The sequence below is a fragment of the Dermacentor silvarum genome, chromosome 8, assembly GCF_013339745.2.
Source record: "Dermacentor silvarum isolate Dsil-2018 chromosome 8, BIME_Dsil_1.4, whole genome shotgun sequence".
Lineage (NCBI taxonomy): Eukaryota > Metazoa > Arthropoda > Arachnida > Ixodida > Ixodidae > Dermacentor > Dermacentor silvarum.
Genome location: NC_051161.1, coordinates 88,688,904 through 88,703,652, shown reverse-complemented (window position 1 = coordinate 88,703,652; position 14,749 = coordinate 88,688,904). Strand labels below are relative to the sequence as shown.

General features: G+C 49.7%; 1 protein-coding gene across 1 annotated transcript in view; it reads right to left on the bottom strand.

Moving 5' to 3' along the window:
* The window catches only part of LOC119462744 (sodium-coupled monocarboxylate transporter 2-like), a 76,550-nt gene extending 62,421 nt beyond the window's left edge, over nucleotides 1–14,129 (bottom strand). The window contains exon 1 of the mRNA XM_037724025.2: nucleotides 13,746–14,129. Within this exon, the coding sequence (XP_037579953.2) occupies nucleotides 13,746–14,081 (336 nt within the window). The 5' untranslated portion in view covers nucleotides 14,082–14,129. The remainder of the gene's footprint in view (nucleotides 1–13,745) is intronic.
* Between the last annotated feature and the right edge of the window lie 620 nt (nucleotides 14,130–14,749).

The window sequence follows — 14,749 nt, the reverse complement described above, 5'->3', positions numbered from 1 at the left end:
GAAGATGTTCCTTTCCTCTACCCGACATCTGACCATGTTCTAAAAATGGCATTTTACATGTGCTTTGTTTATTTGATTACACATTAACGATCACATACAAATGCTTCCTTCATTATAACGAAAATAATACTCTCTGGTTAGGGAACTTCAAAGAAAATCCGTGTATCACGAATAACGAGTTAAAAGAACCATGAGCTAAGCCCACCCGCAGAACATAGAGTTATACGAAATCATTGCGTTCCATGATTCTTGTACTACTGCATAAGCTATTCAAGGAGTATTTTGATCCTCGTTGGGCTTCTAATAAAGCCTTTAGATGCTTTTCTCAGGCCAAGCTGTCCTAGAATAGAAGTGTTTCTCTTACTGTAATATTAACATGAACACTTTTTTGCTGTTTTCTATTTGCATAGGTAATGTAAAACCAAGTGCTTGTATGCATATTGACTGTGCTAAGTGTTCCAAGTGCTTGTTATCCATTAATTACGTTCGTTCTCCACTACAGCTGTACAGCCACGTAATAGGCAGTCGGGACCTTTGTCAAGTCGCTGCAGCCATTCTTACGGCCGTCCACTCCTTTTAGACGAGTAAAAAAATGAATGTGTGAATAAGCGAACGGCTGCCAGCATGGCTGCCAGCTGCCAGCATCATTCTCTAAAGCTAGCAACCCATTAAACAGCGACAACAACACAAGGAACTTAATAGATCTGGCGCGAACTTAGCATTTACAAATCAAAATCAACTGCTGTTAAGAGCAACCCTATAAGAGACCACACGTGCATTCAATAGCTGATACAGCAATTTTCACAGAGAACGCTGAAGTGTGCATACTTTTTCAAAAATCGCTAAACCGGCTGCGCTGGTGCTCGTTCGGTTACCGAGCTTCATTGCCGCTTTGAGAGACATTACAGCGATAATCATGTTTTCTTTTGTCATTATTTTTGCTTATGTAGTGTCTTCGGCATTTTGGTATAGCAGGCCCTAAGGAGTCCTGTGTTCTAATTTCAGTGCATTTAGAATTGAAAAAAAAAGGAAACATTTGGCTGTATTAGCATAATATCCGGCTATAAAAAGGTAAGTCCTGAAAATACGCAAGAAAGAAAGTTCCCGGACTAGGCCGCTGTGAAGTCAATGATTTTGAAAGTGTCTGCATGTGCGTAGTTACTTTTCTTAACTCTAAAGAGGATCTATATTGTATTCTAAAAGAGACAAACACTGAGTTTGCAAGTTTCAGGAGATTTTACTGAGCCACGACGGCCTGAGTACTGAAAAAATATTTTTTGAGAACCGTGACGTCCCATTGACGTACCGGCGCCCCCGGTTTCAGTTTGAAATTTAATGAATAAAACTTGACATTCGTTTTCCCTTTATTGAATAACCTATATTATCGCGAAATAATTGGACATACAGTTTTTAAACAATATTTTCACAGTCCAAACTTATTTATTGTTTCTCTTTAGCATCTCTTAGAGTGCGGCTTTTTCAGCGTGACACACTTTTCGAGCAACTCATTGCTACATACACTGAATCTACTCGCACTCTCTCTCAGAAATGTTTCACCTCGACTCCACTACACTCCTGTCTATTAGGATTCCTCGTAAATAAGCTCACGAGTCTAGAGTGCCGCCTGCAGGGGGAGGTCAGCGGTGGAGATATCACGGTAAACGAAAAAAAAAAGCAATTACTACATCACCTTTGCTAGCGACTGCTTAAATTATTTCTTCTGTGCTGTGTTGCTTTTGTTGACTTTGTGCTCTTGTGGTAGTGAAACGTATCGGCATAACTTTTGCTTTACAAGTGTAGGTATTTTGACACTATTTATTTTCCATAGGACATGAAATTACCTGGCATGTTTTGTAGATTCCTGCTCACGTGTTGCTTAGAAGTGTATGAATGCTCACTTCCTGTTGAACTCGTGTAGGGGCACGCAGCCTCGTCATGGAGGCGCTATGCCGCTTTTTCGTTTTGGTTGATTGATTAAGCAATTCGGATAGAGCAGAACCGACTCAGCGTTAATGAGGTTTTTGAAAATCACGCTGTAAAAAGAGTGCGAGTGCGGGTTTGTTGATGCGCCGTGACATTAAACCGGTTCTATTTCAGTGTTTCAGAATTTATCGGACAGCTTGTGTCTCCGTGTGCGAGGTTCCGGTTGAAAGCTTAGTTTAACACACATGGCATAAACCAACAACACCATTTGGACTCGGCGTACTCTCAACAGCGCCTGTTATTTTTCCTGTTCGTACTCAACAGTAAATATGACTAACCGCTACCCCGCCGCCCTGGTCGTGAAGCTGTTAAAACAAACTAGACTTAACGTGACTAGGTCAGTTAATTCTACTTTTCAGAACAAACAGTACTAAACACACGTCAAGCAACGAAAAGACACAGGACACTGTGCTGAAAACAATTGGAACGATATATTGCATGGAATAACATATATAAATTTTAAAAGGATGGTAAATAGAGGGTTACAGAGATACAAAGCATCAGTAAATAAACGTTATGATAGCAAATAGATAAGTGAATATGCGCACTTGGAAAATATACCTTTGAAATCACTCTTGAGGAAAGGCCTCAGAATTGCTCTCGGGTTGCAAGACGCAGTCGTGAATGAAAATGTCCATTAGAGCCCCGACCTATCTCTCTGGGTCTGCTCACTTCTCTTGGAATGCTGATGCAGCTTTGCCGTTTGAGAGAGTCCGACACCGAAACGCGTAACAGAGTCCCGTGGTGTCGTTGTCCTCCGTAATATCACAGCAATGATCTTAATTTGTCAGGGAGAAGAGGGCGACTGCAATCGCCAGTCATTTGAGTCTGTGAAATTCCATCTAAGGATTCCTTGTATTATGCGTTTTTTATATTGTAAATTAACTTACAGAAATGTTTCTTGATTGCATCATCAAAATAGACTGGTCATCTGTTACTTCACTTATGGACGATAACATTGCTCATACTAAATTCTTGTCCATCATGAAGAACTGCCTAAAAGCGTGATCTACCACTGTAATCTGTAAAAAAAATAAACACCGCCGATCACAATCCTTGGCTGACTAACGCTATTTTAAGGGGCACGTTAAAAAAGAAAGCTGATATAAAAAAAGTTGCGGTTTCTCCCGAAAGGCGAAGCATCGATTGCGTTAGCATATTCGTGACAAGTTATACAAAGCAAGGATAGTAGTTATATCACCTCTATGAACTTGTACACATACTAACTAAATAGACACACTAACTAAATTGACAAGTATGGTGTCACGCGCTAACAAGCAAACATGAACACATCTGACTCGATGACCGCGGAAACTGGCTGTGAAAACGCTGGTATGAGGAAAAGCGGCAGCAGGAGCGAGCGAATTGACCTTCGTGCAGCCGCCGGCATCAATGAGAACTAGCTCGCGAAAACACAGCGCAGGGCAGGCTTTGCCCCGTCGCTGATGGCTTGCAAGACACAGCGGCCGCCGGGGCCGCCTGTAGTAGAACGCGCCCCCTCCCTACACTACACTAGTAGAACGCGCCCCCTCCCGGAGCCTTACGCAAGGCGGTGACTTTACAATTGCTAGCAGGTACAGCGGGGGCGTGGCACTCGGGGTCACGTGACTTCTGCTTAACACGTGTTGTCATGTCAATGGTAGGTGCCTAGGGACATAATCGCTTAGGGACTTTTGAGGCACTGGTCTGGCACGAGACGGTCTTTGGAGGGACCGCCAGTCGTTTGTCCGCAGGCGCGAGGACAAGCAGGTGCAAGAGAGAAAATTGCGTCTGCTCTTGCGCAAGCGGATACTGCTCGTGTAAGTAGCCCGCTGCCGCGGCGGAAGCCGCGGTGCCGAGCGCCGACGCGAAGCGGCGGTCATTGGGGTGTTGCCACGCTGCGCTCCGCAACACCCAATTGAACTCGCGCCTGCGAAAGAGAAACGATGGTATTCCTAAATAAACGCATCATTGTTTTGATAATGGAAATATGATCTCACTATCAGGGAGGGAGCAGTCTACCCGACTGGAGCAGTATTTTTTTATTTAGGGCATTGCTACACTGCACTTCACAAAACCCCAACGACCACCGCTTCGCGTCGGCGCCCGACACCGCAGCTTCCGCCGTGGCACCGGGGCACAAACGCCAGCAGCATCCACTTGTTTACACCACCACTGAGATCAAAAGCCGTCATGCCACACCTCCGCTACTGCAAGGATTTCCGCCACTAGAACAAACGCTACAATAAAAATGTCACAGTTTCGCCCTAAGGGCGAAGCAATGAATGCGATAGCAACACAGCAATGTCATACGAAGTAAGGTGAGCGGCTTTGGTAGCAATGTGAATTGTAGTAAACATGAGCTGATTAAGTAAGCAGGTGTACTGCGGCGTAAGTATACCGACATGAAGAGAGACTCGATGACCACGAGAAGGCGCGTGTGAAACGGTGGTGTTGATGAGAAGCGCTTCCCGTGGGCAGCGCGTGCGAAGGGACACACCTGTAGCGCTGCACTGCCGATCCGGGCTGCATTACATGTGTAGCGTGCGTTGGAAAATGTGGCCCGACTATTACTAACTGAATGAACAAGCGTGGTGTGAGCGCGCACAAACAAAGATGAATAGATCACACTGAACGACTGCAGACAACGACCGTCAGAACTCTGGCAGCAAGCGGATACGCCGCAGCGGCGAAGGTACGTGCGGTCTATCGCTTCAACGGAAACTGAGCGGCGAATGCACGGCGCATAAAGGTCAGAGCCGTGTGGAGATAAGAGACGGTGCGAGCGAGCGACGAGCGCGGTTGTTGGCAGAGTGGAAGTGCGCCCCTCCCCCCGCACCCTCCGGCGCTGGCTTCCCGCTTCCTTGCTTGCGCGTGGGAGATTGAGTGCGTTCGCTCTCCGTGATAGCGCGCGTCCCCGCACGCTTCCGCTCGGGCATACGGCACGCGGCGAAGATTTTATCTATAGGGAACCTCACGGCGACGGCGACGACGACGGCAGAAATCCCGTTGAAGTGTCCATATAATTGCTATCGCAATAATAATGCGCGGCTGGCGTGGGCCAGACACTGCCAGACATTCAACGCGTACTAAACGACTCGCTCCCTACGCATGCAGGAGCTGCGCTCGGGAAGGTCGCTGCGCCCGGTCCCGGAAATAAGAGAGCAACGCTCAGTAACTAGCAGCCGACGCGCGGCCGCGCAGACCAGTGCCTCATAAGTCCCTAAGCGATCGTATACCAAGGCACCTAGGAGCTCCACGATTACGATGACAACACGTGTTAAGCGGAAGTCACGTGAGCCGCATTGCCACGCCCCCGCTGTACCTACTAGTAATTGTAAAGTCGCGGCCCGGCGGGCGCGCGCAGCTGCTCGGGCCAACCGGAGTAGAACGCGAAACCCCCTCCCAATCCTCCGCCCGGAACCTTGCGCGCAACGGACGACAGCGCACATCCACCGCGCTTTCTTCGCTGGTGTGCGCGAGATTGAGCCACGTTTGCCGGCTCACCCTCGTACGCTTTCGCCCGCACATACAGCATACGGCTCATGGAGACGATTTTATCGCCCTTGGACTTTATACAAAACATCACGGTGACGGCTACGTCGCGACGACAGAAATGTGCCTGGATAATTGCTGAAATGTGTCCATATAATTGCTATCGCAATAAAAGTTAGAAAATGCCGGTTCAATTCTTAAGTCTATGATACTCTACATATTGTAATACGCTTAACAAGGTTTTAAGTGAAGCCAAAAGACAGTAAGTACACAAGACCCATCAAGCAAGTAATGATACAAAGAAGCACTGAAATATATTAAATTCTTTCTTGAGAAGGAACACACATGACATAACAACAGATGAATTACAAACTAAGGGTTGCCTCTTGCGCGATCGTATGTCATTGCGAAAGCATTTATTAAGTTTTTATGTGATAATTCCTCGAACCAGGACGACAGAATACTCCCGTCATGTAATCGTGCTGCACAGTTTCTCTACCTGTGTTCTACAGAGGACACATGTGATGAAGGTAGCGATTTCTTCAGGTTCTGAAAAAATCGCTAGTGACATCGCGCATAGCTTAGTTTAACCAGTACCAGCCTTGACAATGTTCACCTGCAAATATAAAAGAAGCCGGACATATCATGGTTTGCCCTTGTTCCCATGCACATTACGAATCTGATGTTCAAGACGGGCATTTCCAGAACAAAAAAAAAAAAAAAGATAATATACGCCCAGGTCACTAAAAACCGAGATTGCACGCTCAGTTAAAACTATCTCCCCGTTTATATCTTGCAAAATATTAGGAAAATGAGAAAAAAAATCGTTTAAATAAATACCCATCTAAATTTGAATTGCTCTCACTCCATCAATTTGAATTCCGCCCAGGTTTTTCAATTAATCTAACACTGCCTCATTGTACAAACCTGATTACATTTTGCTATCGATTCCGACTGATATGGCGGTGCGCTTTTCAATGACGTTACTAGAGCGTTTGCTTCCATTAGTCCGAAAATTCTTGCGACTAAATTAAACGCTTTGGGAATCGTTGGACCTGCACTAGCCCTCACAAAAAGTTACGAATCGGACAGAGATTATTTTCAGGATTATTCTTTTACTTCGTTTTACTTCGTTCTGTTCAGGAAACGACAAAACGCGTACCACAAGTCTCCATAATTGGACTGAACTAGCGCACGTTACAGAAAAAATGCCACCGATTACAATTGTAATTACTGCTTTGAAAAATGCAATTGATTACAGTTACCAATTACTGCCACTTGAAAGTAATTGAGCCATTATTAAAAAGTAATCAATTACATTAATTGTCACTTTTCTCCCTGCACCTCGCAAATACAGACAATTGAGCTACCTAGTTTGGTTCTTTCAATGCGTCCTCTGCAGCCGTTCACATTTTGTTTATCTTCTGTAAGTAATTGCTTGAAACTTTTTCGGTAATCTTCCATCGTTTTCGTGAAGACATTTGGGTCAACGGCGCTGAAAACTCGTTCGGTGCGCACGCTGGACAGAAGAGATGAGTTGTGACCTACGAACACCTTGCTCACAAGACACTTTACTCAATGGTGCGGTGCTCTGGTCTGGACCTTCTATGATGGCGCAGCACTTCATTGTGGCTGGAGTTAAGAGAAAGCGCTCCAGATAAGGCCAGCGAAGAAGTGAAATATCGAACATGTGTGGTTCCCTGGTATCAACGTCCAAAGTGACGATCGGTATTGTGCTACAGAATCGCCGTTTATATTTGTTGGCCAACATCACATGGACCTCCACTTAGCGCCTTTTTCTCGTTGGCTATTCAAACTTAACCCAATAATTGTAACGAACGCCAGCAAACATTCACATTACATGAAAAGGTGGCCCAATCTGTAATGTAATTTAACACAAATTCGCGCATTAATGAGCCCTTATAATATTGTTTGTGTGTCGCAATTAGACATATAGGTTTATACTGTCACGTAGTAGTGACGCTGAAGAAAACAGTCGTAAAACTGTGTACGACGAAACTGGTTGTTTATTGGGCGAACCTGTGGCCACGAAATCAAGGTACACTCAAAGCACAACGATAGCGGCGAACACAGTCGGCGATCGTCGAAAATCTGATCAGCGGCGAAACGCGTCGGCTTTTATACCTCAGTCATCGAAGGTTCTAGATTAATCCCTGATGCCCGCGTGTCTTCCAGAAAGTTCTAGACAATTCGCGTCAGTCATGCAATCAGATAACAGAAGCGTCGGTGAAAACAGGCAATGGAAAGAAGCATCGATAACGTTCTAGAAACTTCCGATACAGGCGCGTCCTGCGCCGAGCGATAACGTTTAACATTTGTTAGCCGGTGGAAAGCGGCCACCGGTGAAAGATAAACATGTATACGTGTCAATACCCTCCCCTTAAAAAGCATCGTCCCGATGCTACAAACAAATGTGAAAGCGTAAACAAAACCACGCGTAATAAAGAAAAAAAAATAAAGTAACAAAGTACCTAAGTTCGTCAGCGGGCGTAGAAAGGCTTAAGACGCACCACATGGATGACTTCGGGTCGTGCGCGGCGCCGCTGTGATTGCGAAATGCCGTCTGGCACGACCTCATAGTCCAGTGCGCCAATACGTCGGATGATCTTATATGGTCCGAAATAGCGACGTAAGAGTTTCTCGCTAAGTCCTCGTCGGCGTATCGGAGTCCAGACCCAAACACGGTCTCCGGGCTGGTACTCGACGTAGCGTCGTCGAAGATTGTAGTGTCGGCTGTCGGTTCTCTGCTGGTTCTTGATGCGCAGGCGGGCGAGCTGTCGACCTTCTTCGGCACGCTGCAAATAGGTGGCAACGTCGAGATTTTCTTCGTCAGCGACGTCCGGTAGCATGGCGTCAAGTGTCGTTGCCGGGTTCCTTCCGTAGACCAGGTTGAACGGCGCCATGTGCGTCGTTTCTTGCACGGCCGTGTTGTATGCGAAGGTCACGTACGGAAGGATGGCATCCCAGGTCTTGTGTTCGACGTCGACGTACATTGCCAGCATGTCGGCGATGGTCTTATTTAGGCGCTCGGTGAGGCCATTCGTCTGCGGGTGGTAGGCGGTGGTGCGGCGATGGCTTGTCTGGCTGTATCGCAGGATGGCTTGAGTTAGTTCAGCCGTGAAGGCCGTACCTCTGTCGGTGATGAGGACTTCCGGGGCACCGTGACGCAGGAGGATGTTCTCAACGAAGAATCGGGCTACCTCGTCGGCACTGCCTTTGGGCAAGGCTTTTGTTTCGGCGTAGCGGGTGAGGTAGTCCGTAGCTACGATGATCCATTTATTCCCGGACGTCGACATCGGAAAAGGCCCCAGTAAGTCCATCCCAATCTGCTGGAACGGTCGGCGAGGTGGCTCGATCGGCTGTAGAAGCCCGGCTGGCCTTGTCGGCGGTGTTTTGCGTCGCTGACAGTCTCGGCATGTCCTTACGTAATGGGCGACGTCAGCAGAGAGGCGAGGCCAGTAGTATTTTTCTTGTATCCTCGCGAGAGTGCGGGAAAAACCGAGATGTCCAGCCGTTGGGTCGTCATGGAGAGCTTGCAGAACCTCTGGACGCAATGCTGAGGGTACCACGAGGAGGTAGTTGGCCCGGAGAGGCGAGAAGTTCTTCTTTAGGAGAATGTCGTTTTGCAAGAAGAACGACGCCAATCCTCGCCTGAACGCCTTCGGCACAATGACGGTCTTGCCTTCCAGGTAGTCTACAAGGCTCCTTAGTTCCGGGTCGGCTCGCTGTTGTTCGGCGAATTCGTCGGCACTGATGGGTCCCAAGAAAGTGTCGTCATCCTGGTCGTCTTGTGGCGGAGGTTCGACGGGGGCGCGAGACAAACAATCGGCGTCAGCGTGCTTTCGCCCGGACTTGTAAACGACGGTGATGTCGAATGCTTGAAGTCTCAGGCTCCATCGTGCGAGGCGACCTGAAGGATCCTTCAAGTTAGCTAGCCAACACAAGGCGTGGTGGTCGCTTACAACTTTAAAGGGCCTGCCATAGAGGTAGGGGCGAAACTTTGATGTAGCCCAGATGATGGCGAGGCACTCCTTTTCTGTTGTGGAATAATTTGCTTCCGCCTTCGATAGCGACCGGCTAGCGTAACTTACAACCCTTTCTAGTCCGTCAGTCCTCTGCACAAGCACGGCGCCGAGTCCTACGCTGCTTGCGTCGGTGTGGACTTCGGTATCGGCATTTTCGTCGAAATGCGCAAGTATTGGCGGCGATTGCAGGCGTCGCTTCAGTTCTTCAAATGCTTCGACTTGCGGCGTCTCCCACTTGAACTCGACGTCGGCCTTCGTGAGATACGTCAGTGGCTCAGCGATCCGTGAAAAATTCTTGACGAAGCGCCTGTAGTAGGCGCACAGTCCAAGAAATCTACGCACTGCCTTCTTGTCAGCGGGCGGAGAAAAGTTGGAGATGGCCGCAGTTTTCTGAGGGTCGGGGCGCACTCCAGACTTGTTGATGACGTGGCCCAAAAACAAGAGCTCCTCATATGCGAAGCGGCACTTTTCTGGCTTCAACGTGAGTCCGGAGGTCTTGATTGCTTGAAGAACTGTTTCAAGGCGCCGGAGGTGTTCCTCGAAGGTTGAGGCAAACACAACGACTGTCGTCCAAATAGACGAGGCAAGTCTGCCACTTCAAGCCTGCCAGTACTGTATCCATGACACGTTGGAAAGTGGCAGGCGCCGAGCAAAGACCAAACGGCATGACCTTGAACTCGAACAGTCCGTCTGGTGTTATAAAGGCAGTCTTCTCCCGGTCCCTCTCGTCGACTTCGATTTGCCAGTAGCCGGTTTTGAGGTCCATCGACGAAAAATACTTTGCGTTGTAGAGTCGATCCAAGGCGTCGTCAATCCGTGGGAGGGGATATACGTCCTTCTTCGTGATTTTGTTGAGGCGACGATAATCGACGCAGAAACGTAGGGTTCCATCCTTCTTCTTCACTAACACCACGGGGGACGCCCACGGACTCTTGGACGGCTGGATGATGTCGTCGCGTAGCATTTCGTCGACTTGTTGCCTTATGGCCTCGCGTTCGCGCGCCGAAACTCGGTACGGGCTCTGACGGAGTGGCCGGACATTTTCGTCGGTTATGATGCGGTGCTTGGCGACAGGGGTTTGTCGAACTTTTGAGGACGACGAGAAGCAGTCCTCGTATTGCAGGAGCAGAGCCTTTAGTTGTTCTTTCTTGTGCCTGGGAAGGTTCTGATTGACGTCGAAAGTTGGTTCAGGTACTATAGTCGTCGTTGCAGGTGCACTGGAATCCGTGAAGGCGAACGCACTGCTGGCTTGTACTATTTCGTCGATGTAGGCGACCGTGGTGCCTTTGTTAATGTGCTTGTATTCGGGGCTGAAGTTCGTGAGCATCACCCTTGCTTTCCCTGCACGTAGCTCAGCTATGCCTCTAGCGACGCAAATTTCACGGTCGAGCAGTAAGTGATGATCGCCCTCGATGACGCCCTCTATGTCTGCAGGCACTTCGGTACCGACGGAAATCATTACGCTGGAGCGAGGCGGAACGGTGACTTGTTCGTCAAGCACATTCAAGGCATGGTAACTTATGCTTGTGTCCGGTGGTATTGCGTTGTGCGTTGAAAGCGTTATCGACTTGGACCTTAAGTCGATGACTGCACCGTGTTGATTTAGAAAGTCCATGCCTAGGATGACATCCCTGGAGCAGTGCTGCAGGATTACGAAGCTCGCCGGGTAAGTGCGGTTGTTTACCGTGACTCGCGCTGTGCAGATTCCAGTCGGCGTTATTAGGTGGCCTCCCGCTGTCCGGATATCGGGTCCTTGCCAGGCTGTTTTCACCTTCTTCAACTTGGCGGCGAACGGGCCACTGAAGACGGAATAGTCGGCTCCAGTGTCGACGAGAGCGGTGACGTTATGGCCATCGATGAGCACGTCTAGATTGGTAGACCGGCGTCTGGCGTTGCGGTTAATTCGTGGCGTCGGATCACGGCTGCGTCGGCTTGCTCTGCTGCTGCTACGTCGCGTCGGAAGGTCTTCTTTCGGCGGCGAAGTGCTATCAAGGCTGTTGCTAGGCGGCGTGCTGATATCTCGTCGTGATGAATCGCGAATCGTCGTCGTCGGCGGCGTCGGAGGATCTTCGGCATTGCGTCGTACAGCAACCGCACCTCCATCGGTTGCTGCCTTTAGTTTCCCGGGTAAGGGCTGGGAGATCGGCCCCGGGTGGGACCGTTGTACTGACGGCGATGCAGCGAGATGTAGTTGCCTGGTGACGGCGAGCGCGAGGATCGTCGTGATTGCCACTGGGCTCCGGCGAGGTAGTCGGCGATGTCGCGCGGTCGTTCACCTCGATCGGGACGCGGCGCGTTGACGGGGAACCCTCGTAGGCCCATTTCGCGGTATGGGCATCGGCGGTAGACATGGCCGGCTTCCCCGCAGTGATAGCAGAGCGGGCGGTGGTCGGGGGCGCGCCAAATGTCCGTCTTCCTCTGGTAGCTGCGCTGGGCGACGGGCGGGCGTGCTGGCGGCGGCGGCAGTGGACGACGGAACTGCGGCGTTACGGGGCCCTGGCGCGAGCGCGGAGGGGGGCCTTGACGACGGGCGACGGCGGCGTAGGTCAGCGCTTCCGGCTGGGGTTGCGGCGATTGTGGCTGCACATCGGGAACCCCAAGTGAGCGCTGAACTTCGTCTTTGACGACGTCGGCGATAGATGCCACGTGAGGCTGCAACCTGGGAAAGAGCTTATGCAGCTCCTCGCGAACGACCGCTCTGATGGTCTCGCGCAGGTCGTCGGCGCCTAACGCTTGAGCGTCGGCGTAGTTGGTCAGGGCACGGCGGTTGTATTGCCTGACCCGCATTTCAAGCGTCTTCTCGATCGTTGTAGCCTCGGAAAGAAATTCGGCGACAGTCTTGGGCGGGTTGCGCATCAATCCGGCGAATAGTTGGTCTTTGACACCCCGCATCAAGAACCGAACTTTCTTTTCTTCAGACATATCGGGGTCGGCGTGGCGGAAGAGGCGAGTCATCTCCTCCGTGAAGATCGCGATGTTCTCGTTCGGCAATTGCACTCTGGTTTCTAAGAGAACCTCTGCCCTCTCCTTTCGTACGACACTCGTGAAGGTCCTCACGAAGTTTTCACGAAAAAGGTCCCACGTAACCAGGGTGGTCTCTCTGTTCTCAAACCAGGTCCGAGCAGCGTCATCCAACGAAAAATAGACATGGCGTAGCTTGTCGTCGTCGCTCCATTTGTTGAACGTCGCGGTCCGCTCGTATGTCTCCAGCCAGGTTTCAGGGTCTTCAGCCGATGATCCACGGAAGGTCGGGGGCTCCCGGGGTTGTTGCAGCAGGATGGGGGACGCTGGGGCTGCCATTGAGGTCGTTGACTTGGCCTTGATCGCTGTGGTCTTCTCGGGAAGAAGTCCGTACTCCGGCAGAAGTCCTTGCTGCCTACGGCTAGCTCGCTGGTCCTTGGTGACGTTGGCGTTGTCCTCCGGTTTCGGGCTTGGATCGCGGCTTTGCGGGGGCGTTCGCTGCATGAACACACTAGCACCTCCACCAGATGTCACGTAGTAGTGACGCTGAAGAAAACAGTCGTAAAACTGTGTACGACGAAACTGGTTGTTTATTGGGCGAACCTGTGGCCACGAAATCAAGGTACACTCAAAGCACAACGATAGCGGCGAACACAGTCGGCGATCGTCGAAAATCTGATCAGCGGCGAAACGCGTCGGCTTTTATACCTGAGTCATCGAAGGTTCTAGATTAATCCCTGATGCCCGCGTGTCTTCCAGAAAGTTCTAGACAATTCGCGTCAGTCATGCAATCAGATAACAGAAGCGTCGGTGAAAACAGGCAATGGAAAGAAGCATCGATAACGTTCTAGAAACTTCCGATACAGGCGCGTCCGGCGCCGAGTGATAACGTTTAACATTTGTTAGCCGGTGGAAAGCGGCCACTGGTGAAAGATAAACATGTATACGTGTCAATACGAGTAACGTATTTATCGAACAGAAACATATGAGTTTAACGCCCAAGGAGCTTTTGTTTGTATAAGTTAAGCCATAGACTACACTAGGGTAAGAAAAATATGGTACAGCTCTTAGCATCAATGCAGGCCGCTTAATATCGCTTCTAAGAGTGGGAGAAAGGAAAACAAGTTTATTATAAGAGAGAAGCTCAAAGGTCGGACTTACAAGAAAGGGTTGCAAGTCTGAAAGCCTGCCATGTTCAGCTAAGCCAGGCGCAGCGGCAGCATGCTGATTGTGGGAAGGGCAATGAAAGTTGCAATAAAAACGAAAGGCCGTCTGTCTCACCTCGAAGATGGAGGTGACACGCAGTTCGTATAGGACAGTCACGAATAGCCAGCCAGCCACGGGTGCGAGTAGTATGGTGGTGAGCGAGGTCCACATGAAGTGAAAGCCGTAAGCGTAAAAGTGGCCCGTCATGCCCACCATGCCGGTGGAAGAGATGAGGCTGGCAACCACCGATGCTGCAAGAGGAAAGACGCGAAGCACTCGGCTCCCCAGGAACACCTCTGCCTTAGTGTCAGCACTGCTTGCTTTTTTCCGCGGCAGGGAAAAGTATAGGCCCAGTCCTAGGTTGAGGGCCATTAAGACGCTGAACACGGCGTACTCTGCCGCAGGCACCATCGCTGGTTTTCACGCACGCACCGTTGGAGTTCGGGCAACTACCACCGGAAGTAGTTTAGGTGCTTTTCCGACTGAAGGCTCGTCAGAGGGGCATGAATTCTTTGTCCTAGAAATACCAGAGGAAACAAAAAGAGAGAAAACAACTGTGTCATGTATCTCTACAAGATTATTTGAAAAATATTGGTGCGCAATCACTGGCGTTCATATTAAACTTCCAAACCTAGTGATTACCTGAGAGTGATGCCGCTTGCGAGAGAAGATAATAGATAATATGTTGAACTTTACCAAGTGAGACCGGTTCATGCATGTGCATCATTATCACTGCAGAATGTATTCTTGCGGCTGCTCTCATAGCCACATTTTGCGGTACGCCGGTAATTTCAGCAGTGAACCATGTTCACTACCAAAACGAAAGGGCGGATATATTGTGGTTGGTGGAAAATAAAAACCCACATTATTTGAACATTACCCAAAATGAGGTTACTGGTTCGACTCGAGGCTGTGTGCTATTCTCACTGCAGTGGAGGCGAAATCAATAACAGCCTACGTATTACGATTTCAGTGTGGTAATGGGGCGTTCTGCTGCTGCTCATGACGACCCGGGGTTCAATTCCCGGCGACGTCGACCATATTTTGGCGAGTGTGAAATGAAATAACGCTCGGGCACC